This window comes from Myxine glutinosa, chromosome 2 (genome assembly GCF_964187855.1).
Source record: "Myxine glutinosa chromosome 2, kmMyxGlut1.1, whole genome shotgun sequence".
Lineage (NCBI taxonomy): Eukaryota > Metazoa > Chordata > Myxini > Myxiniformes > Myxinidae > Myxine > Myxine glutinosa.
Genome location: NC_136262.1, coordinates 173,540,866 through 173,565,459, shown reverse-complemented (window position 1 = coordinate 173,565,459; position 24,594 = coordinate 173,540,866). Strand labels below are relative to the sequence as shown.

The 24,594-nt window shown below is 43.2% G+C and overlaps 1 protein-coding gene across 2 annotated transcripts in view; it reads right to left on the bottom strand.

Annotated features, from left to right (window-relative positions):
* Positions 1-13,894: 13,894 nt before the first annotated feature.
* LOC137414852 (uncharacterized) overlaps positions 13,895-24,594 on the bottom strand; it is a 38,439-nt gene continuing 27,739 nt past the window's right edge. For both annotated transcript variants that reach the window (XM_078771932.1, XM_078771933.1), the window contains exon 5: positions 13,895-21,489. In XM_078771932.1, the coding sequence (XP_078628058.1) occupies positions 21,010-21,489 (480 nt within the window). In that variant the 3' untranslated portion in view covers positions 13,895-21,009. The remainder of the gene's footprint in view (positions 21,490-24,594) is intronic.

The window sequence follows — 24,594 nt, the reverse complement described above, 5'->3', positions numbered from 1 at the left end:
GACTTTTTCAACATATTTCAACATACAGCTATTTGATCTTCATTTCAACAATATTGATAGATAAAGGTGATATAATATAACAAATATCATGAAACATTTACATTTTGTAGTCCTTTGTATAATATAAATAAACATAAATGCAAATTTCGCATGTGGAAAAAGTAAGTACACCCTTGGCTCTAATAGGTGGTATTGCCCCCTTTGGCAGAAACAACCTCAAGTAGGCGTTTCTTATAACTGTCTATCAGTCGCTGACATCGACGAGGAGAAATTTTTGCCCACTCCTCTATGCAGAATTCTTTCAGCTGTGCGATGTTTGAGGGGTTTCTTGCATGCACAGCTCGTTGCAAATCCCCCCACAACATCTCGATGGGATTTAGATCCGGGCTTTGACTTGGCCATTCCAGAACCCTCCATTTCTGTCTTTTCAGCCATTTCTTGGTGGATTTACGGGTATGTTTAGGGTCATTGTCATGTTGCAAGGTCCACCTTCGGTTGAGCTTCAACTTTCAGACAGATGGCCTCACATTATCCTCAAGCACCCTGTGGTACAATGAAGAATTCATCGTGGATTCTATGATGGTGAGGTGCCCAGGCCCTGATGCAGCAAAGCTGCCCCAAACCATAATATTTCCACCACCATGCTTTGCAGTTGGTATCAGGTTCTTGTGGTCAAATGCTGTCTTTGGTTTTCGCCAAACATGTCTTCTGGTACTGTGGCCAAATAGCTCTACCTTTGACTCATCTGTCACATCTGCACTTTGTTCCAGAAGTGCTGGTCTTTGCCTAAGTGTTCATTGGCAAACTTTAGTTTTGCCCTGATGTTCTACCTGGACAGCAAAGGTTTCCTCCTGACACACCTCCCATGTAGATCAAATTTGTGCAGCCTCTTTCTAATGGTAGACTTGTGCACTTTGACATCAACAGTGGCAAGAGCTACCTGTGGGTCCCGTGATGACATTTTGGGGTTTTTAGAGACTTTTTTCAGCATCTTGCAGTCTGCTCTCGGGCTGAACTTGCTGGGGCAGCCTGGCCTGAACAAGTTGGCAGTTGTTTGGAATCTTCTCCACTTGTAGATGATCTTCCGGACAGTCGAATGACTGATTTCAAATTGTTTGTAGATCTTTTAAAATCCCTTCCCAGACTCGTAGACATCTATAACCTTCTTTCTGAAGGCCTCAGAGAGCTCTTTTGATCTAGGCATGGTGACACCGCACACTTCAACAACAAAGCGCAAACCAAACTAAATGTCTGAGGTTTAAATAAGACAGGTTCCTCCAAGATCCTCTCTAACAATGTTCTAAGCATTTGCACCTGAGCTGGTGCACCTGATTCTAATTTTAGGTATTTGAAGTAGTGATAAATGTAGGTGTGTACTTACTTTTTTCACATGCGAAATTTGCATTTGTGTTTATTTAAATTATACAATGGACTACAAAATGTAAATGTTTCATGATATTTGTTATATTATATCACCTTTATCTATCAACATTGTTGAAATGAAGATCAAATCGCTGTATGTTGAAATATGTTGAAGAAGTCAAAACTTTACATGGGGTGTCCTTACTTTTTCACGTGACTGTATATATATACATTGTTACGGATTCGTCACTTCCGTTGTGGTGGCTTGCATCCACTGTAAATATTTCTGATTCCATGTACTATTATTGTGTTCAAAAGGTTTATTGTTCATGAACTGTTGTCAAAAGGTAAAAAAAGTTAATGTTAAAAGGAAACAGGAAACCGGATCAGGAACCGGATGAGGAAGAAGAGGAAGAGGAAAGAAAGAGGGCGGAGCGAGAGAGGTCGGACAAGAAAGCCGAGTTGCTCCGGGTTCTGAAGCGAACGTTGGCGAGCAAGAGTCACTCGCGAACTTTCGGGTTTCCGGGAAAGGAATTCCTGCGACTGAGTTGTCATCGCTGTGACCGATTAACCTGCGTGTCAGGTTTTGCTATCGATTCAGGAGAGAATCATCGCCGCGCTGGTGCGCCACGAGACCGGGCCGTCGGCCATTTTGACTCATGCAGGACTTGTGCTTCGCTCGCGGTTTCGTTTCTTTTCGAACATTTTCACCGCATTCAGACGTCGATCTGGGGCGTGTGTGTGATGTGGTTTTTTGAAGGCTAATTCGTCCATACCCGAGGGTGTGATCTCTCAGTCGCCTGTAGGGCGCCTTTGTACAGCTTCGGCTGTGTGACTGTTCTTGCTATCCGCATGGGATTCTGGTTTTGATTGGCCCGCGTTCTATCGATCGCTGGAGCGAATCAACTGTGGCTTGAAGCCGGGAATAAGAGACATTGGGGATGTTCTGGTTTCACTCACTTGGAGCACAGTGAGTTATCTATATAATAATAGCGTAAGGACTCGACTTTGTTATCCCTTTTACGCCGCACCCAGTGACCCAATGCCCACGGCACTAATGGATTTACGATCTACGAACCGCGCTCTTTGTTTATCACGTACAGGCATACTCGAAAAATCGGAATTAGCCGACGTTGGGGCCCAAAAGCATCCGATTAACTGCCGATACGACGCCATCGTATTGGCGTCTGCTGGGCGAAGGCGAAGCAAGCCGTCCGCTGATTGGACAGTCCAAGGCGACAGCAAGCCGTCCACTGAGTGGACAATCCCAGAGTGGTGCTATGCCGATTCCTATTACGAATCCATTCATGTATTGGCGTCTGCTGGGCGAAGGCGAAGCAAGCCGTCCGCTAATTGGACAGTCGAAGGTGACAGCAAGCCGTCCACTGAGTGGACAATCCCAGAGTGGTGCTATGCCGATTCCTATTACGAATCCATTCATTTTTCAAAAGTATATCGTAGCGTTGTCATTTAAGTAGATTGCAATAAATACGTTGTTCATATACGCACTCTTTATTCTCATCTTTCTTCCTAACTCTTACTCGGACAAGCAAATCCCCTATGCCATCCATAATGGTACACTCTATCCATACACCACATCCTCCCTTCCGTGGATGTTCCACGGGTTTCGGCTAGTATATTATAACACTGATGGCACCATCATAGAATATTGATTGTACTTTAACTTTGATTCATATTATTGTTGTATGGTTATTCTTGTGTGATCTTAATACAATATTTGTTTGTGAGTAACAATTGGTGTGGCTTCACCATCAGTAAGGGAAACATATGAAAATCTGTTAACTAAATTGTTACCAAAAAATTTCTTCACCAATATGTTTGTAAAGGTGTGTAATAACATGTGTTAAAATATTGAAGGTCAACTCCCGTGGGAAACCCAGAAAAAAAGCTGTTGAATTCGGGTACCGAAAAATTATTTTCGAGAATTTTTATTTTTTTAAATCGGCCCTTAAGTAACTTATGAGGGGTCAAATAAGGGTTTTTCATGATTCTGAGTTGATTGTTAACATTTATATTTCACCACAGACACTCCTTTGTGGAAAAATAATTTCTAAATATATCTCATTTTCTACTTTGCAGGACATGGAGTCTAGCAATATGGATGAAGACGTTACTCCACCTGTGCTTAATTGCTTCATCTGTGCACGCTCGGATACACCAGCTGAAAGGCTCATACAGGCAACTCCAAAGGGATACTCAACTTTATTGAAACAAGCAGAAACTGTCGAAAATGTTACTGTTGTGGAACGTATGAAGGAGGCTCAAAAGGAAGGAAAACTGAGGTACCACCAGAAGTGTAAAAATGATCTGTACAACAACTTTGTTGCAACCACCAAGAAGTCAGCTCAAGCATCAAAGGCAGAGAAAGAGTCATCAAAGTTGAAGAGAAGACGCACTACTTGTGAGTTCAGTTCATCAACTGGCTGCAGTTCTAGAAGATCACAGTCAGTTGACCTCCTGTATAAGGATGTATGCATTCTTTGCAACCAACCAGCCCAGCTCTACAAAAATAATCCAGCACAAGCTAGAAAGAAATACAGAGTGCCAGATAATTTGACTGCAGATACACTGAAGGCAAGCTTGCTGAAGACAGCACGGAGTCGCGGGGATGACTGGGGCACTGAAGTCACTGGACGCCTGGAAGGGATCAACGACTTGGTAGCAGAAGAAACACTGTACCATTTGCGATGCAAACTTATGTTTGCGAGAGGTGACAGTTTGTCCAAGACTGATGAGGAAGGAAAAAGGAAGAGAGGACAGACGAGTATTGATGAGGAGCGAGAGGCAGTTTTTATTGAATTCTGTGAATGGTTAGACTCAGAATTAGAGCATGGGGTAATGAACATGGACCAAGTCCATGAAAAGCTGCAGGAGTTTGATCAGTCACCAGAGAAGAGCCTTTCTTATTCAAAGCATTGGCTAAAGATAAAACTTCTAGAGAAATACGAAGACACCTTGTATTTCACAACACAGGAAAGAAGGGCAGATGTACTCTGTCTCAAAGATGGCACCGACAATATTCTGCGAGGGCATCATGCTAATCTTGACCATGGAGATGAGAAGACTCAGATCATAAAGACGGCACTCAAGTTCATATCCAACGATATTGCCTTGATTGATTTATGTCCAAAGTCATACCCCACCACACACAGTATGACTGACATCGATAGTCAGCTGACACTTGTTCCTGCAAGCCTTCAGATGTTCTTGAGACCGATTGTCAAGACAGACGAAAGAGTTGCCGTTTGGGGGCAGAATTTTATTAAGGCCTGTCGACCTCGGTCTGGAGTATTGCCACACCAAATGGGGCTTGCCATACAACTTGATCATAGATTTGGGTCAAAATGGATGCTCAACAAGTTCCACCGGCTGGGATACACTGAGTCTTACACGGAGACACAAAACTACAAATACTGCTTCCTTAATAATAGGAGTGGAGATGATGTTCCAGATACTTCTGGCACTCTTGACACCATTGTGGAGGAAACCGATGAACAGATCAATGATGAGGTTGCGGTTGATGCTGCGCTTGAGGATCAATCAGTGATGACAGCCAAAGTGCCAGCCAGTGAAAGTGAATTGTCAAGTAATGATCAGGTGGTCTTTATGGAGGTTGGGGAAACAAACAATGCAGTCACTCAGTTTGTTGGAGACAATATAGATTTAAACATTGTCTCTATTCACGGAAACACTCCCTTTCACTCAATGGGTTGGATCGAAGTCACCTCTCCGGCACCACCTTTGCCAGATCCACAGACAACAGCAGCTTTCCCCCGGGTGAAGTTGAAGGCACTCGACAAAGCTAAGATCCTGAGAGGAACTGAAGTAAAGATTATTCCATTTACGAACAGGAAACAGATAGGAACGAACGCGATCATGTTTCTCCCCCTCGCTGAGCTTTCCTCCTCCCTGGCTCATGATCAGCCACTCCTCACTCCAGGTGACACACTCTGGGCAGCGGGGTGGGTGATCAAAGCCAACGATCCTGAGTTCCCACACTCCAACTGGAATGGCTGGATGAAGAGAATCCATGCTAATGATGCAAAGCAGAGCACACAGATCGAGTTCCTCCCAGTTATTGAAGGAGACCCTAATGACCTCAACACCATCTTCACCACTCTGAAAGAGTGCATACGGCGCGCTGGTCGCTATAGGTCGCTATATTCGGTACAACATGTTCTCAAGGAAGGCAGCGGCAGGAGTGATCAAACCAGAGACTCTACCTCCAACAGAGGGTGCAGCTGCACAACATTCACTCCGTGCCTATCTGCAGACCCGGGACTGGATCCTTCTAAAGAGCATGTCTCTGAACCCCAGTGACTATGGATGGACAATAGGTGTGCATGGGTATGAGCCAGTTCCAACACTGGACCCCACGGCTCCTGAGGAGCTATTGCAGTTCACGAGCTGTAATTGTCATGGAGATTGCAGCAACCGGCGATGCAGCTGCAAGAAGAATGGGGTCACGTGCATCTCGGCCTGTGGAGTCTGTAATGGCATTACATGCAGAAACTGCAGTCATGATGTTGTTGAGTCTGAAGAAGACATAGACAATGACTGTTGAAACTTCTGACATTGTGAATGAGAAATAACTCTTGAGTATTATATATGTATGTGAAATAAAAGCTACTTTGTGTGTAAATGTAAAAGTGAAAATATAAATGTTAACAATCAACTCAGAATCATGAAAAACCCTTATTGACCCCTCATAAGTTACTTAAGGGCCGATTTAAAAAAATAAAAATTCTCGAAAATAATTTTTCGGTACCCGAATTCAACAGCTTTTTTTCTGGGTTTCCCACGGGAGTTGAACTTCAACATTTTAACACATGTTATTACACACCTTTACAAAGATATTGGTGAAGAAATTTTTTGGTAACAATTTAGTTAACAGATTTGTGAAATATCTCATAAAATGCCCTTACTACATTGATCTTTGACATACAGAATAACACATTTTTCTGCCGTGACTCCTCTCGGGGCTCGGAGGTACACCGTGACCAGGGGGTCAGGGAGGAGGACGTAACAGAAATTGGGGGCTCGTCCGGGATAGAATTCCCTAGCATTCCCAAAATTCCCAAATTTGGAATTTTTTTCCCCAACATTCCCAAATTTTTCAAAAAAAAAACAAATTGGAAAAAGTTTTGTGTGAAGGTTAACAGGTGTTAACTGATAGTCACCATGGTGTTTGACACAGGAAAGTTTGCGGCGTCCCCTAATGAGGCACAGTTCCAAGCATTAAAAAAATCGGAACTCTTGATATTGGCCAGACATTTTAACTTGGAGGTCCGAGTTGGTATGAAGAAGGCAGAGATGCAGACATTGGTGGTAGAATCTCTGGTGGGACAGGGAACATGGACAGAGGTAGCCTTGGATTGGTTACCCGAGGAAAAAGAAAATGTGGAGTTCCGGAAAATGGTGATGCAACTGCAGAGCCAGGAAAGGTTAAAAGCAGAGGAAAGGAGAGCAGAGGAAAGGAGAACTGAAAGGGAACTCGAAGAAAGAAGAGAAAAGGAAAGAGCAGAGGAGAGGAGAGCCGAAAGGGAGTTAAAGGAACGTGACATGGAGTGTCAGAAGGAAATTGAACTCAAGAAGTTGGAATTAATGAGAGAACGGGGAGAGGTAGCATCCATGCCGGCTAGTTCGACAACTAGTCAGAACACTTGGGATGTTGGTAAGCATGTGAGGCTGGTTCCACCCTTTAATGAAAAGGAGGTAGCCAAGTTTTTTTTACATTCGAGAAAGTGGCTCAAATGCTAAAATGGCCTGTGGAGTCCTGGACTATGTTAGTGCAAAGTGTTCTGGTGGGTAAAGCTCAAGATATATTTTCGGCTTTACCAATTGACCAATGTGCAGATTATGAGATAGTGAAGAAAACCATTCTCAATGCTTATGAATTGGTCCCTGAAGCTTACCGGCAAAAATTCCGGAACGCCAGGAAGAGGGAGAGTGAGACCCATGTGGAGTTTGCCAGAATGAAGGAAACCATGTTTGATCGGTGGTGTGATTCGAAAGAGGTTGGGAAAGACTTCAAACTGTTGCGACAATTGATATTGGTGGAGGAATTCAAACAGTGTGTCCACGAGGACATTAAAGTACATCTGGAGGAAAAGAAGGTACCAGAGTTGTATGAGGCAGCAACCGTGGCAGATGACTATGCCTTGACACACAGGATGGGGTTCCACAAACCTAACTTCCCGCCTCGAGTTCTCCAGGGGAGTTATGGTAAATCAGGTGCGGAGAACAAAAATTCATGGAGGCGACCTCGAGATGACTTTGAGTACAAATCTGATCCCACGATTGTTAGGGATCAGAAGACTCCAGTTCCAAGACAGACTTATCTTCCGGGGGGCTCGAGGCAGACCACGAGTTTTTCCTCCGGGCCTACTTGCGCTTTTTGCAAGAAACCTAGGCATTTGATGTTCCAGTGTGACACCCTGAAAAGGAAAAATCAGGAGCGGAGTCAGACTAGTACAACTCCGAATGCTTTGGCAAATGCGAGAAATCGTCCTTGGAGGACAGTGCCTTGTGAAAGTTCCCATGCCAAAGTTATGGCATCACAGAACGACCTTGTTCAAGAGGGGTACAAACCTTTTATTTCAGAGGGGTTTGTGTCACTGGATGGAGATTTGACTAACGAGAGACCTGTTAGGGTATTGAGGGACACAGGAGCACATCAATCTTTGATGCTTGAGGGCATTTTGCCATTGTCAGAGAAGATGGCAACTGGTGTTAGTGTTCTTTTACAGGGGGTTGGTGGCTATGTTAAAGCTCCACTTCATGTCATCCATTTGAAGTCTGATTTGGTGTCAGGACCGGTCACCGTAGGTTTACAAGCCACTCTTCCTGTAGAGGGAATCTCTTTTATTATCGGGAATGATTTGGCCAGTGGTCGAGTTTCTGGTAATCAAATGTTGGTTGAAAAGCCCAGTATGGAAAATAACCGCACGGTTAGAGCAGGAGATTCCGGGTATCTTTCCATCCTGTGCAGTGACTCGTGCTATGGGTAGAAAGCGCTCTGAAGAGAAGGAGAAGGAAAGCGAGGTGGATTTGGGTTCCTTAGAGATATTGGAGGAAACTTCTGAAAGAGGTAATAAGAAAGGGAGTGACATTAAGGAACTTAAGGAAAAGGTGGCATCTGGAACCAAAGAGGAAACGGAGTGTCCGTCGGAGACATCTGGGAATGAGGTTGAGCAAACAGTGCTGGTCCAAAAGAGACTGGTTGAAGAACAACACGGAGACTCGGAGATCCGGAGTTTAATTGGTAAAGCCGTTACAGAGGAAGAGGCTAGGAAGATACCTGTTGGTTACTTAATGAAAGGGGAAATATTCATGAGAAAATGGAGACCACCGGAGGTGCCAGCAAACGATGAGTGGAAAGTTCATTACCAACTTGTGGTGCCACCGCCGTACCGGAAGGAGATATTGAGTTTGGCACATGAGACACCTTTAGTCGGGCACCTTGGAGTGAACAAGACCTGTGACAGAATATTGGTACATTTTTTCTGGCCAGGATTGCGACGTGATGTGGCGGAGTTCTGCAAATCTTGCCATTCTTGCCAGCTGGAGGGAAAACCTAATCAGAAAATCCCATCCGCACCGTTAAAACTAATTCCAGCTTTTGAAGAGCCATTCAGCCGAGTCATTATTGACTGTGTAGGCCCTCTACCTAAAACTAAGGCTGGACATCAGTATTTGCTGACCATCATGTGCACTTCCACAAGGTTCCCAGAAGCAGTGCCTCTTAGAAAAATTACTGCAGCAGTTATTGCAAAGGCCTTGATTAAATTTTTCACTTTGGTTGGTCTACCTAAGGTCATCCAGTCTGATCAGGGTTCCAATTTCATGTCAACGCTTTTTCAACAAGTGGTACACCTGTTGGGAGTGGAACAGGTAAGATCAAGCACTTACCATCCCGAGAGCCAAGGGGCCTTGGAACGGTTTCACCAGACATTGAAGAATATGATCAGAACGTATTGTTTTGAATGTGACAAGGATTGGGATGAAGGAATACCCTTATTGTTGTTTGCTATGAGGGAATCCGTTCAGGAATCATTGGGATTCAGTCCTTTTGAACTTGTGTTTGGACACGCGGTGCGAGGACCATTGAAATTGGTAAAAGAGCGGTGGCTACAGGAGTCACAGTCAACCGTGGTGGAGTATGTGTCAACAGTTAGGCACAGATTGGCAAAGGCTTGTGACCTTGCGAGGAAAAACTTGAAAGTGACCCAGGAAAAAATGAAAGTGAGACATGACAAGAAATCTCAGATAAGGAATTTCAGTCCTAAGGACTGAGTGTTAGTGTTGCTTCCTGTTCCAGGTCAGCCACTACAGGCTAGTTATTTTGGTCCCTATGCAGTCGAAAGGAGGGTGAATGAGACAGATTACGTGGTGACAACTCACGACCGACGGAAAAAGCGGCAGCTGTGTCATGTCAACCGACTGAAGAAATATCATGAGAGGATGCCTGCGGGGAAAATGGTTCCTGTCTCACTGGTCGTGCCTGTAGTTGGGGTGCAAGAGAATCCAGAGGTTAGAGGCCGGTGTGAAGTTTGATAACTTTGATGACCAGGCTTGTCCCAGATTGACGAACACAGAAGTGTTGTCATTTAGATGAGAAATTAGGTCATTTGACGAGGGAACAACAAGGACAACTATCCCGCCTAATTTTTGAGTTTGCACATTTGTTCACAGATCGTACTGACCTGGTATATCATGATATTGAGGTGGGGGAAGCCACTCCTGTGAAGCAACACCCCTACCGGATGAACCCTGTGAAGATGGAGTATCTTCGGAAGGAGGTTCAGTATATGTTGGAGAATGACATCATCGAACCAAGCAGCAGCGAATGGAGCTCACCGTGTGTGTTGGTTCCAAAACCCGATGGCAGTTTTCGCTGTTGTACGGATTTAAAACGGGTTAATGCAGTGACCAAGACCGACTCATATCCCATCCCGAGGATTGATGACTGTATTGATAGAATAGGCCCAGCTAAATTTGTAACTAAGTTTGACTTGCTGAAAGGGTATTGGCAGATTCCTCTTACTGATAGAGCCAAGGAAATCTCGGCTTTAGTCACACCAAATGGGTTGTATCAGTACAAGGTTCTTCCCTTTGGATTGAAAAACGGGCCTGCTACATTTCAACGGCTGATTAATAAGCTTATTGCAGACCTTGAGGGGGGGGGGGGGGGGGGGGTGGAGGCTTATCTGGATGATGTCATCATCCACACCATGACCTTGGAAGATCATATTAAACAAATCCATGCATTTTTCAAGAAACTGACTGAGGCAGGGTTGACCATCAACTTATCTAAGAGTGAGTTTGTAAAGGCACAGGTGGTGTTCCTAGGCCATGTAGTCGGTCAGGGTCAGGTGCAACCGGTGACAGCCAAGATAGAAGCCATTGATCGCTTCCAAGTTCCAAAAGGGAAGAAGGAGCTTATGAGATTCTTGGGTATGGCTGGTTGGTACCGGCAGTTCTGCAGGAATTTTTCTGATGTGGTAGCCCCTTTAACGAATTTGCTGAGGAAAGAGACCAAATTTATTTGGGATGACAAATCCTGCCTTTGGCTGCCTTTGCCCACGTCAAAGCAATATTAATGAGCTCTCCTGTCCGAGCCGCCCCGGATTTTCAAGCACCTTTCAAGTTGGCCATTGATGCAAGTGATGTGGGGGCTGGGGCAGTTCTATTACAGGAAGATGAGGATGGAGTGGATCACCCGGTGTGCTACTATTCCAAAAAGTTCAACAAACACCAGGCAAATTATGCCACCGTGGAAAAAGAGACCCTTGCTCTCCTGCTAGCACTTCAGCATTATGAGGTGTATCTAGGAACTACTACCTTTCCTATAAAAGTCTTCACTGATCACAACCCCTTAACCTTCATTCAAAAATGAAAAATAAAAATCAGAGGTTGATGAGATGGAGTTTGGCTTTACAGGAGTTCAACTTGGAAATTGAGCATGCAAAGGGCAGGGACGACGTCGTTGCTGATGCCTTGTCCAGAGTGAACTAACTTTGGAAAATATCTGTAGGTTGTTTGAAGTTTTGTTGCTTTATTTTTTGGGAACTATTGATTATCGTTGCTCACGGGAATTGATGATTTGGGGGTGAGTTTACTTTTGTTTGTTGGAAGAGTTTTGCCGACAAAGAAAGTTTTCACGATGTTCAAACTTTCTTTCTTGAGGGGGGGAAGTGTTACGGATTCGTCACTTCCGTTGTGGTGGCTTGCATCCATTGTAAATATTTCTGATTCCATGTACTATTATTGTGTTCAAAAGGTTTATTGTTCATGAACTGTTGTCAAAAGGTAAAAAAAAGTTAATGTTAAAAGGAAACAGGAAACCGGATCGGGAACCGGACGAGGAAGAAGAAAGAAAGAGGGCAGAGCGAGAGAGGTTGGACAAGAAAGCCGGGTTGCTCCGGGTTCTGAAGCGAACGTTGGCGAGCAAGTCACTGGCGAACTTTCGGGTTTCCGGGAAAGGAATTCCTGTGACCGAGTTGTCATCGCTGTGACCGATTAACCTGCGTGTCAGGTTTTGCTATCGATTCAGGAGAGAATCATTGTCGTGCTGGTGCGCCACGAGACCGGGCCGTCGGCCATTTTGACTCACGCAGGACTTGTGCTTCGCTTGCGGTTTCATTTCTTTTCGAACATTTTCACCGCATTCAGATGTCGATCTGGGGCGTGTGTGTGATGTGGCTTTTTGAAGGCTAATTCGTCCATACCCGAGGGTGTGATCTCTGTCGCCTGTAGGGCGCCTTTGGATTTCCCAGTCGCCTTGAGGGCACCTTTGTACAGCGTCGGCTGTGTGACTGTTCTTGCCATCCGCACGGGATTCTGGTTTCGATTGGACCTCGTTCTAGCGATCGCTGGAGCGAATCAACTGTGGCTTGAAGCCGGGAATAAGAGACATTAGGGGTGTTCTGGTTTCACTCACTTGGAGCACAGTGAGTTATATATTATAACACTGATGGCACCATCATAGAATATTGATTGTACTTTAACTTTTGATTCATATTATTGTTGTATGGTTATTCTTGTGTGATCTTAATACAATATTTGTTTGTGAGTAACAATTGGTGTGGCTTCACCATTGATCTTTGACATACAGAATAACACATTTTTCTGCCGCGACTCCTCTCGGGGCTCGGAGGTACACCGTGACCAGGGGGTCGGGGAGGAGCACGTAACAACATATATACTAGTGAGGTACCCATGCTACACACGGGTGGAAGCCAAAAGCAAGCAAACAATGTGGAAATGGCGAATGCTCAACCATGAACCAATGAACTCCACATTCCTGTGCCACCTTCAGTTGAACGTCAGGGATTGACAGCAGGTTCCTGAAGAACTTGCACAAAAACATACCCAGTCGGAATGTTGCTATTTTCAGTCAATGACAAAACTGCAAATGGGGAATCCGAGAATGTCAGGGATGGAAATCCTTACGTCATTTCCTCATTCTGCTTTAAACTCAATATCTCTATGTTTTTTTTCCAAAGAGCATTATTAAAATCACAAATGAATACTATAGTATTAATATATCAAAATATAATGTTAAATCACGGTTGTATTGGGATATTATCAAATCAGCGAATCGTCGTCATCTTGTTCACTTCCGGATCAGCAGCAGCTCTGCAACGATGGTATTTCAAAATTGTAATTTTATTGAGTAGTATGTGAAACCTCCTACCTACCTTACGACACCCGCTGGGACCACAAAACATTCCACAGGAGGTTTGGTGGGGCCAGCCCCAAAACTGAGGGAGTAGTTTTTGGACGGACAGACATACAGGCACACTCCTGTTTTATGATGTAGATATATTGTAGAGACGTTCGATAAGATCAGACATGACTATAGACCAACACAGTTGGTGAACTTGGGAGAAGTGACCTAACTTCCCCCAACACACTGGGTGTCTGAGATACCATCTTATGAAGTTACTATTTTCTCTCTGCTATCTATGGGAAAGAAGCTCCCCCAAAATAGGATGGCAACCCGTCGGATTTATCCATGCTCTACCCTTAAAATGCTGAGCACAAGACAGGAAGCAGCACGTACCATTTTGTGGGAAGGGATTACTGAAGCAGAGGAGGCAGCAAGCCCGGGGTGGTGTTGGACACTCACACACTCGCTGCAGTCCTTGGTTCCGGTGTACTTCAAATGACACTATTATGATGATTTCATGGGCTGCTCCACTTTGTGCTCCATCTTCGGGTCATGCCCCAACACCACATTAAATGATGAAAATATAAGTTCAGATCATTAATTTTACACCCAAGGCTTCCATGAAAGTTAATAAAAATCATGTTTTCGGAAAATCTATCAGCATACTGAAAAAGTTTATGAACATACTGCTCTTGAACATAACCCAATCATAAAAATGATTCGTCATGTGATCTGAGATCTCATGAAGGTGATCTCTTATTATTTCCAAGATTGTGCCTCATAGAGAAGCATGACCGTTTAACAAATGTAACATCCATGCACAAATGAAGAAAAAGAAAGCATAACAAAGAAGTCCATTTATTTGTTACAAGCGATGACAAAATAAAATTTCATCTTTCTCACAGGTCCATACAAGGTGATTCACATGCAGCAATTACAAGATGTGCAGTGAATAGCAAGCCCATCCAGTGAGTACCAACACCTACACAAAATATCATCGTGAGTAGCTCCTGTGATTGACAAGTCATTAAAATAAACACCATAGTGGACCATCCCTGAAGATTGTTAACCAGCAGCTATAATCTAGAGATCTTTTCAAATGACACAATAATCAGGTCTCACCTCAAATCCATTTTTCTTCCATACTGAATTTTTAGATGTTAAAAAAGACTGGCATTAGTAATTCCAATTCATATTAAAAAATTCTTAAACGAATATGAAATGAAAGTTCTGATAGAGATTGAAAAAAAACAAAAAACCTAACAAGGATAAATCTTCTTTGCCCATTTTGAATGCTTGTTTATCAATTAAATAAAGTGAGCATAGTGAAGGACCCACACTGAATCATACTTGGGCCTTGTTTGTTTGTTATTTTTTTCTTCTTCTTCTTGATTATAGTATTTCTTTGTAAGGAGAAACACATTTAAATATTACCAAAAGCATCGAGATGGCAAGTAAATAAATATGAAAGGTTATTTATGAACCAGTTATTGAGTTTTGAATGGGGTGTTGGTCCACCTTTGGCAACAAGCACATCCCGGACCGTTACTCTCACTTTGTTTCAGGTTTTAGTCAATAGGAGGCCGGTTCATCCCGGATCTAACAAATCATTCTACCTGCATGTGTTATTGGTTACATTGGCATGATTTGTTGTTTTTCCACTTCCTATATTTATTACACACTTGACCTTGGGAAGGCACACTGTCACCCAATCACCATCCTACAATGAAGAGAAGTCAGCTCTTTCCCATTTAGCATCTTGCTTATTTGACTTTTCAATCGATGCTGCTTTGCACCTGCACATTGGGAATTTGTGTGTGCTGTCGCAATATTTTTGACATTGTTTGCACTTGGTTTTTATTTTATTTGTAAGAACAAACACATCACACAAATGTCCATTTTGTATTGCCTTCTTATGTTTCACACTTGCCTTATCTAACCCTAAATTCAAAGAACTAACCTTCAAATTAGACATCGTGAGTACATATACCACTGCGGAACAGTTAAAATGACCTCCAAAGAACATTCGATCAATTACATAAATCATACTTTAGATTCCTAAACGAAATCTCAAAGTACTTTACGAAGACAGCAGAAGCAATGACAAAGGTTTCGATCTCAAAACATTTTTGATGAGGATGTGATAATTTAAAAAAGCAGAATGTTCCACAGTTGAGGAACACTCGATCACCAGCAGACTTCATCCTCGTGCGAGAAGATTCCTGTTGTTCAACTGTCGCTAAAGTTTTCTTGTGGCTAGGTCAGAAATGTAGCAATGTCTCATATCTAAATGCTGGTGTCCTGGGAGTCAACAGTGTTTTGTGGGTTGTAGGGATGTGATCAAATTTACACGCTTTAACTACAAGCCTTGCGGCCAGATTCTGAACAAGTCGCAAAAGCTTGAGAAGCAGGCCAGAGTCGCTGAAATACAAGTGCAACGTTATGACAGCACAGGCCAAAGTTTATGGTCCACAGATTTAAGCACGAGCAGATTTTGGCAATATTGTGCAGAGGGAAGGAAATATGTTTACAGATCTCAGCAATGTACAGGATACAGGAAAGAATTGGACCCATCATCACACCTCAATTGGAAACGGGAAAAGCAGAGATGAGGTGCTGGTGATCCCAAAGTATTTACTATCTGGGGTTGAAACATTTTGAGGAGGGATGGGGGGGCCAAGGACCTGCGTGTCGTCTTAGCAGCATTTAGTTTTAGAAGGTTCATGGCCATCAATATTTGCATTTCAAAGAAAGGCAAAAATTTAGATTTGCAAAAGAAAGCACATGTTCAGTTTCAATCAACATTCACAGACCATCCTTATCAATCATTTAAACATTTTCCCCAGTCCTTCAAACATCAGGATTTGGGGAAATTGTAGTTAGAGAGCAATTTGATGGCACCAATTACAGTAACTTGAGTTTTAAAAATTCCTTTGCATTCACACCGAGAACCTATTCACCATTCTGAAGGTGTGTGTATTCAATGGGTTCCCAGAAAACACGTTTTAAACAAAATCTTTCATCATATCGTTTTGAATTCAAACTGTTATAACTGCGATTACTGGTGCGGATTAACCAAAATTAGCTGGTCAAATAGCCGTTACATTTTCAAGCCTTTTGCACCTAATGGCCATTTTTTTATTTTATACAAGTGCTATTTAAATTAAAATAAGCATCACTTGAACAAACCCAGCAAGCATGTAACTCATACATACACAGGAGATTTTGAATTCACCACGTACTTCACAATTGATAAGTTTGAAAGCGCATGCGAGTGAGTACCTTGAAGCATCAAATTGAAATCTAAACTTCCTTTGCACACGCCCTTACAAATCAAGCAATGGCTTTTGTCAATTGGAATGGATCAATTCACTCTCATGAACTTTATCGGGGGGAAAAACGACATGAGGAAAAAATATTAATATTGCATTGCATCTCGTGTAACAGATTCATTTCTTTTATTTTAAAAAGTCGATAATTCAGTGGTCTTAAAAAAACCCATTAATTTTCCCACAATGGGAATAAGAAAATTTGATGGGATTTCAACCCATGCTTTACGGCAATCGGATAATCATATAACAATGTTACACCTGCATTGCAGTCTTAAACAACAACAACACCAACAAAATTACATAGCACAACCATGCCATACAAAGAAAAGCAAAGCCCATGACATTCAGCAATGTTAAAATTGTTACTCCCATGCACATCTGGAGGTGTCAGGACATCCATGGTCTATGGTCGTTAACGTTTCCCTGGAGAGTACATTACTTCATTGCACGATTCTGTCAAAGCACCTTCAGTCAGGAATATGGAATTTGGCCAGGGTATCAGCACACAGTGGCATCCCTTTTTCAATAAATACCATGAGATATTTAAGGTCCAGCAGAAAATGAGAGAAAACAAGACAGCCGGCTTAACAATCAGTGCTCTCCCGTTTCCCAAAGAACATACTCGGCGCAAATGAGCATCAGGATTACTTGAACTGATCTAGGTTGAAAAATAGAGTTCAAGCGAGATAGTTCAAATGCTGACCATGTTTGAGGTCCACTGCCATTCCATTGATTAAAGCATGAAAACATAAAAAGCAATACACCAACACGTGAAATACACCAATAATAATACCTGTATTATAGTCTGCTTTGCAAAGTGACTACATATAGCAGATGACAAACGTAAACAGATATCTTACAACACAAGCCATACCTCTGGCCATAAAACCACTCAATGCAGAGGCAGGACAAGGCTGGTTTTACCAGACTTATAAAGTCATCAACTTCCTTTGCTTATCAATGCAAATTATTAGCTTCGTTCTCAGAAATATACGCATGGAAAAAGTTAAACATGGGCTGCGTTTTCCTAGATCATAAAATTAACAGCGATTGTCCAGAAACCATAACGTTTATCAAAAATAAAACCATATATGGGTAAAGTATGCAACGTTCGACAAATGACGAGACGGATCGAGAGGTTTTCTTGTTAGTTTTTTTTTTTTTAAATCACAAAATGAGGATGTCTGTACTCTCAAACTAGAGAGTTCATCGAACACGTTACCCCACGAGGTCTGCGAGCGGCAAATTTGCTTGGTTGAGATGATGTAAAATGCCGTAATATTTTGTCTATACAGTTGAACGGAGGAATTTTGAAAGTATCAAGAAGGCGATTTGTGTTATACTGTACAGTGTTCAAGTATATAATTTAATTGAAATAAAAAGATTTTATAGGTTATAAAAAAAAATTCAGAAGTTTACCGCCATCGATGCACCATCTTTTACACCACCTTATCTAACACGTCACATTAGTTCTTTGTTCTTGTTGTTTGTGTCCTTTATGACATCCTTAAAAACAAAGTTTCCTGTTTGGAATAATTTTTCAGTTTTGTTTCACTGCCACACAGGCAGGCAAAGTAAAAAATATTATCTCACTCCTCTCTGCACATGTGCATCCAGACACAAAGTACTGCAAAACTACAGGTTTGTGTTCCGATTCAAAATCAAAATATAACATTCAATTGAATTGAAGTTTTTCCTCAATCATAAACTGACGTTGGTAGACAGAAGAACAGACAGACAAAGTAAACAAATTGCTTAACCCCCGCTTTTCGCTACGCAAGTACCAAAAACATAATGACTTGACAATAGGGCAGCTGGCAATATCACCTGTGATGTAGGGATGACCATCATGGATAATGACATCCAATGATGTCACAAACAGCACGAATGTCTCTAAAGGTCAATAATGCGTGTAAGCACCATGAAATCAAATGGCCGTTGCAAACCTCTTCCTCATCCCCTGAAGAAGCCAATATAGAGAATCCAAAGGGAGTTGGCACTATTCCTGGTACAAGGCAGCCTCCAACTATGACAGTCTGCACAGTAGAGTCCATTTTGTTAAATCTACACTAACGAATATCCCAAACATGCTCTATTGGATTTACATGATGGAGTACTGCTTTCCCCTATGATCCCCCTGCCTCACATCTTGCTCAGATTGATGCCATGGAAACCAAGGCCTTAAAGATTATTGAAATCTCCCACGATGAAGCCGAGTCCAGCATCCTCTGTTCCTTCCATGTTTTGTCTCCCCAAGGTTTCTGCAGTGCACACATGGTCAACCATCAACCCCATTCTGGTGAAGCTACCTCAACCCAGGATCACTACTCACATCCACTTATTGGTTCCTCTTTTCCCCCACCAGTGGAACCAACATCCACATTCTCTTCTCTCATTCTTCCCTCCAAGTCTTCAAGACAACAGTGCCTCACCATCTCAGATCATTCCCAATCCAAAACCATGATCTTTTCTATCCTCGTTAACCCACCCCAAGCCCCCTCCTTCCGAATCTTCAGTTTTCCCTCCTGAATTCACCTTGCCCACCCCATTTATCCTCTCCTGCCTCCCATTCCTCTCTACACCCATGGGTTGTCTAAGTCCCTTCAACATCAATCTTGGTCTTCAACTCTGCTGTTCGTGTTTCCCCCTCTCTTTACTATTCCATGTGTCCTGTTGTGTCCTGATCTGTTCAGTGTACAATACTAGCTCCTCCAAGATCCTCGACTATGTATACAAAATAATATATATAAAATAGCAGGACAGGGCAATGTGATGGTATTGTTTCACAAGAAGTTGGTAACTGCATGGAAATAGTGGAGACTAGCTGGCGTTGTCATCCAGGAAAACGGGTCTTGGGAGGAGCGGATGGTTGTCAAAATGTGGAACAACAACACAATGCCAAAATGTCCCTATGGTACTTTTGCCCGTTACGTTACCCTGCACAGTGACGACGTCAAGTTTACAATCTTAACAGGCAGCCCTATATCATAAAGGATCCGCACAGAACGGGATGGACTCTCCAATGTTCTTGTGTGTACAGGCCGAGTTCAACCATCAGTCGCGTGGACGAGAATCGGCTATCAGACTAACAGACCTTCCTCCTGGATGCAAGATTCCAGTGTCGACGTGCGTAGCCCATTGTCAAGCTGGCTGGCTTGTGTTCTGGGCTGATGGTGTTTTATCCGTCTGCTGGATTTGTAACCTGCAGCACGAAGCCAGTTCCAGACAGCTCTTGTGGAAAACATCTGAAGGAGATTCCATTTACACTGCGACACTTTGTGGCAAACAGAATATGCCCAACAAGCCTGATCAGATCTGCATCATTATTATAGATCACCCTGGGTCATGCAGATTGAGGCCTCTATAACGTCATTGATTTGTTGGTCTTCGGATGTCTGAGGAGTTCAGTGTAAACATCGGTTTGAGGCGGGGAAGCTCTCTCAGCCTACTCATATTTATCATGGTGCTGGAGCTGGTAAACAAGGTAGGGTATTCTGGGGAGGATGTTGTATGCAGACGGTCTGGCTGTTGTGGTGGAGAGTAGGCGGGAGATACAAGAAGTACTGGGGGAGTGGGAGAAGGCATTTGAGAGACATGGGCTGACGATGGGAAGGGTGAAGACTGAGGTGATGTGGGTCGTGCAGCAGAGAAAATAAATCAATATCAGGTAAGTTAGACGGGAAGGAGTCAGGCAGGGAAATAGGTTTGATTGTCTGAGGGGGGGGGGGGGGGGGGGAGGATTGTGGAAGTGAAGAGGGTGGATGGAAAGATGATGGTTGAACTGAGGGAGGAGACTGGTGTGCAGATGAGCTTGATGGGGATATTGGTGAAATGGGCTGGACACTTGATGCAGATGGGGGAAGGGAGATTGACAAAGAGAGCAGATAGGTTGAAGCAGCAAGATGAAAAGAGGTAGAACCTGGATGAGATGGGAGGATTGTGTAAAGAGGGATATCAGGAAGGTGGAGGTGGTTGGAGAGTGGAGACAGTTGGCTGAAGATAGAGGGAGGTGGAGGAGTATCGTGGACAAGGCAGGGCAGAAGCTTGGTGCCATTGAATCTCACCCCTTATAAAGGCAAAAGGAGAAGTTTCTTGATGTTTGTGGACCAATGTGCTGATATGCAATATCACTGCAGGCCATCCCAATAATTTGCCATCTTTGGCCATCACTATGGTTTATACGGGCCATAGTAACAGTCCACCAATGGAAGTACCATAAACAACATCATCTTCACCTTCTACAAACATTGATCAGGTGAAAGTGTGTTTTCAAGTTGACACCCCTACCATGCTGTACACGCTGGGTATGTAAAATTGCCTTGGTCTGGTAATGAATGGAGAGTACAGTCTATACATTGAGGGTTCTTTCATTTACGCTGAAAATTAAATTAATTTCATTTTAAATTTCTTTTATTTATTATTTATCTTTTACCGCAAATAGTACTGTTTGGGAGGCGCCGTTAATTTTTCTTTTTTTCCATGTGTATATACCAACTTCTTTGGAACCCAAAACCGATCGTGATAACCTACTCAAAACGATTAAATATCTGTACTTGCCTATTTAATGACCGAAGATGAAGAAAAAAAAAAAAAAAAAAAGCAAAAATGAAGTACTGTATGTTACTTCCTGGCATGACACTCGAGGCAGTCAAGCAAGCTCTGTACTTGACACACCACTGTGCGACGCCGTTGTCGGATGTCTGCTTGCCCACCCGTCTCGATAGAGTCCAGCCTCAACATCTGCTTTGTGAGGAGCTCCTCAAGATGTGCAAACTCTCTGCTGCTTCGTATTCCATGAAACTGTAAAACTTCAGAGCCCAGATGTTCCACCTCAACCAACACTGCTGCGATCTCCATCATGGCCAGGTTATCATTGTTGCTCCCTCGCCCCATCACAGTCCTATTCTTTTCCGCCCCAGACTGCCGGTCTGGAGCTGCTGGGTGGTGGGGACAGTGGAGATCTGATAATGGACCACAACACGTGTTGGTGGTGCATTGCATCTCAGAAGGTGCCGAGATTCTACTCCGGCCATTGGCTCGTGGGATCGTGCTGGTGTCCAAAGGCTGTTGTGCTTCTTTGGAGAAAATTGAAGCAGTAACCTGCCAAAGAAAAAAAATACATGAACCTGTTTAGTATGAGGAAACAAATTATTACAAAACAGCCATGGCCTCCAACAGTGGAAAAAAGAAAGACCAACATCTGTAGGTGCAAATTCACAATTATTATGTTCTCTCATTCATGTGTAAGTGAAAACATGGGAATTAAAAAAAAAACCGTGAGGAGAAATTTGCTATTTATTGAACGACAGCCCCATTCTTAGCTGGCATGTGCCGAGGTCATTAAGGGGAAGGAGGGATATTCCAGAGTTAATAACAACCCCAAGCGACCAATCGACAAAGCGCAGTGTCGATCAGTCATACCAATCGACAAAGCGCAGTGTCGATCAGTCATACCAATCAGCAAAGTGCAGTGTCGATCAGTCATACCAATCAGCAAAGCGCAGTGTCGATCAGTCATACCAATCAGCAATGTGCAGTGTCAATCAGTCATACCAATCAGCAAATCACAGTGTCGATCAGTCATACCAATCAGAAAAGCGCAGTGTCAATCAGTCATACCAATCAGCAAAGCGCAGTGTCAATCAGTCATACCAATCAGCAAAGCGCAGTGTCAATCAGTCATACCAATCAGCAAAGCGCAGTGTCGATTAATCATACCAATCAGCAAATCGCAGTGTCGATCAGTCGTACCAATCAGAAAAGCGCAGTGTCAATCAGTCGTACCAATCAGCAAAGTGCAGTGTCAATCAGTCATACCAATCAGCAAAGCGCAGTGTCAATCAGTCATACCAATCAGCAATGTGCAGTGTCAATCAGTCATACCAATCAGCAATGTACAGTGTCGATCAGTCATACCAATCAGCAATGTGCAGTGTCAGTCATACCAATCAGCAATGTGCAGTGTCAATCAGTCATACCAATCAGCAATGTGCAGTGTCAATCAGTCATACCAATCAGCAATGTGCAGTGTCGATCAGTCATACCAATCAGCAATGTGCAGTGTCAACCAGTCATACCAATCAGCAATGTGCAGTGTCAATCAGTCATACCAATCAGCAAAGTGCAGTGTCGATCAGTCATACCAATCAGCAAAGTGTAGTATCGATCAGTCATACCAATCAGCAAAGCGCAGTGTCGATCAGTCATACCAATCAGCAAAGCTCAGTGTCAATCAGTCATACCAATCAGCAAAGTGCAGTGTCGATCAATCATACCAATCAGAAAAGCGCAGTGTCAATCAGTCATACCAATCAGCAAAGCGCAGTGTCAATCAGTCATACCAATCAGAAAAGCGCAGTGTCAATCAGTCGTACCAATCAGCAAAGCGCAGTGTCAATCAGTCATACCAATCAGCAAAGTGCAGTGTCAATCAGTCATACCAATCAGCAAAGCGCAGTGTCAATCAGTCATACCAATCAGCAATGTGCAGTGTCACTCAGTCATACCAATCAGCAATGTGCAGTGTCAATCAGTCATACCAATCAGCAATGTACAGGGTCGATCTGTCATACCAATCAGCAATGTGCAGTGTCAATCAGTCATACCAATCAGCAATGTGCAGTGTCAATCAGTCATACCAATCAGCAATGTGCTGTGTCAATCAGTCATACCAATCAGCAATGTGCAGTGTCAATCAGTCATACCAATCAGCAATGTGCAGTGTCAATCAGTCATATCAATCACCAATGTGCAGTGTCAATCAGTCATACCAATCAGCAATGTGCAGTGTCAACCAGTCATACCAATCAGCAATGTGCAGTGTCAATCAGTCATACCAATCAGCAAAGTGCAGTGTCAATCAGTCATACCAATCAGCAAAGCGCAGTGTCAATCAGTCATACTAATCAGCAATGTGCAGTGTCAATCAGTCATACCAATCAGCAATGTGCAGTGTTGATCAGTCGTACCAATCAGCAATGTGCAGTGTTGATCAGTCGTACCAATCAGCAATGTGCAGCGTCGATCAGTCTCAGTCATACCAATCAGCAATGTGCAGTGTCGATCAGTCATACCAATCAGCAAAGCGCAGTGTCGATCAGTCATACCAATCAGCAATGTGAAGTGCCAATCAGTCAAACCAATCAGCAATGTGCAGTGTTGATCAGTCGTACCAATCAGCAATGTGCAGTGTTGATCAGTCGTACCAATCAGCAATGTGCAGCGTTGATCAGTCTCAGTCATACCAATCAGCAATGTGCAGTGTCGATCAGTCATACCAATCAGCAAAGTGCAGTGTCAATCAGTCATACCAATCAGCAAAGTGCAGTGTCAATCAGTCATACCAATCAGCAAAGTGCAGTGTCAATCAGTCATACCAATCAGCAATGTGCAGTGTCAATCAGTCATACCAATCAGCAAAGTGCAGTGTCAATCAGTCGTACCAATCAGCAATGTGCAGTGTCAATCAGTCGTACCAATCAGCAATGTGCAGTGTCAATCAGTCGTACCAATCAGCATTGTGCAGTGTCAATCAGTCATACCAATCAGCAATGTGCAGTGTCAATCAGTCATACCAATCAGCAATGTGCAGTGTTGATCAGTCATACCAATCAGCAATGTGCAGTGTTGATCAGTCGTACCAATCAGCAATGTGCAGTGTTGATCAGTCGTACCAATCAGCAAAGTGCAGTGTCAATCATGCATACCAATCAGCAAAGTGCAGTGTCAATCAGTCATACCAATCAGCAAAGTGCAGTGTCAATCAGTCATACCAATCAGCAATGTGCAGTGTCAATCAGTCGTACCAATCAGCAATGTGCAGTGTCAATCAGTCGTACCAATCAGCAATGTGCAGTGTCGATCAGTCATACCAATCAGCAAAGTGCAGTGTCAATCATGCATACCAATCAGCAAAGTGCAGTGTCAATCAGTCGTACCAATCAGCAATGTGCAGTGTCAATCAGTCGTACCAATCAGCAATGTGCAGTGTTGATCAGTCGTACCAATCAGCAATGTGCAGTGTTGATCAGTCGTACCAATCAGCAATGTGCAGTGTTGATCAGTCATACCAATCAGCAATGTGCAGTGTCAATCAGTCGTACCAATCAGCAATGTGCAGTGTCAATCAGTCGTACCAATCAGCAATGTGCAGTGTCAATCAGTCGTACCAATCAGCAATGTGCAGTGTTGATCAGTCGTACCAAT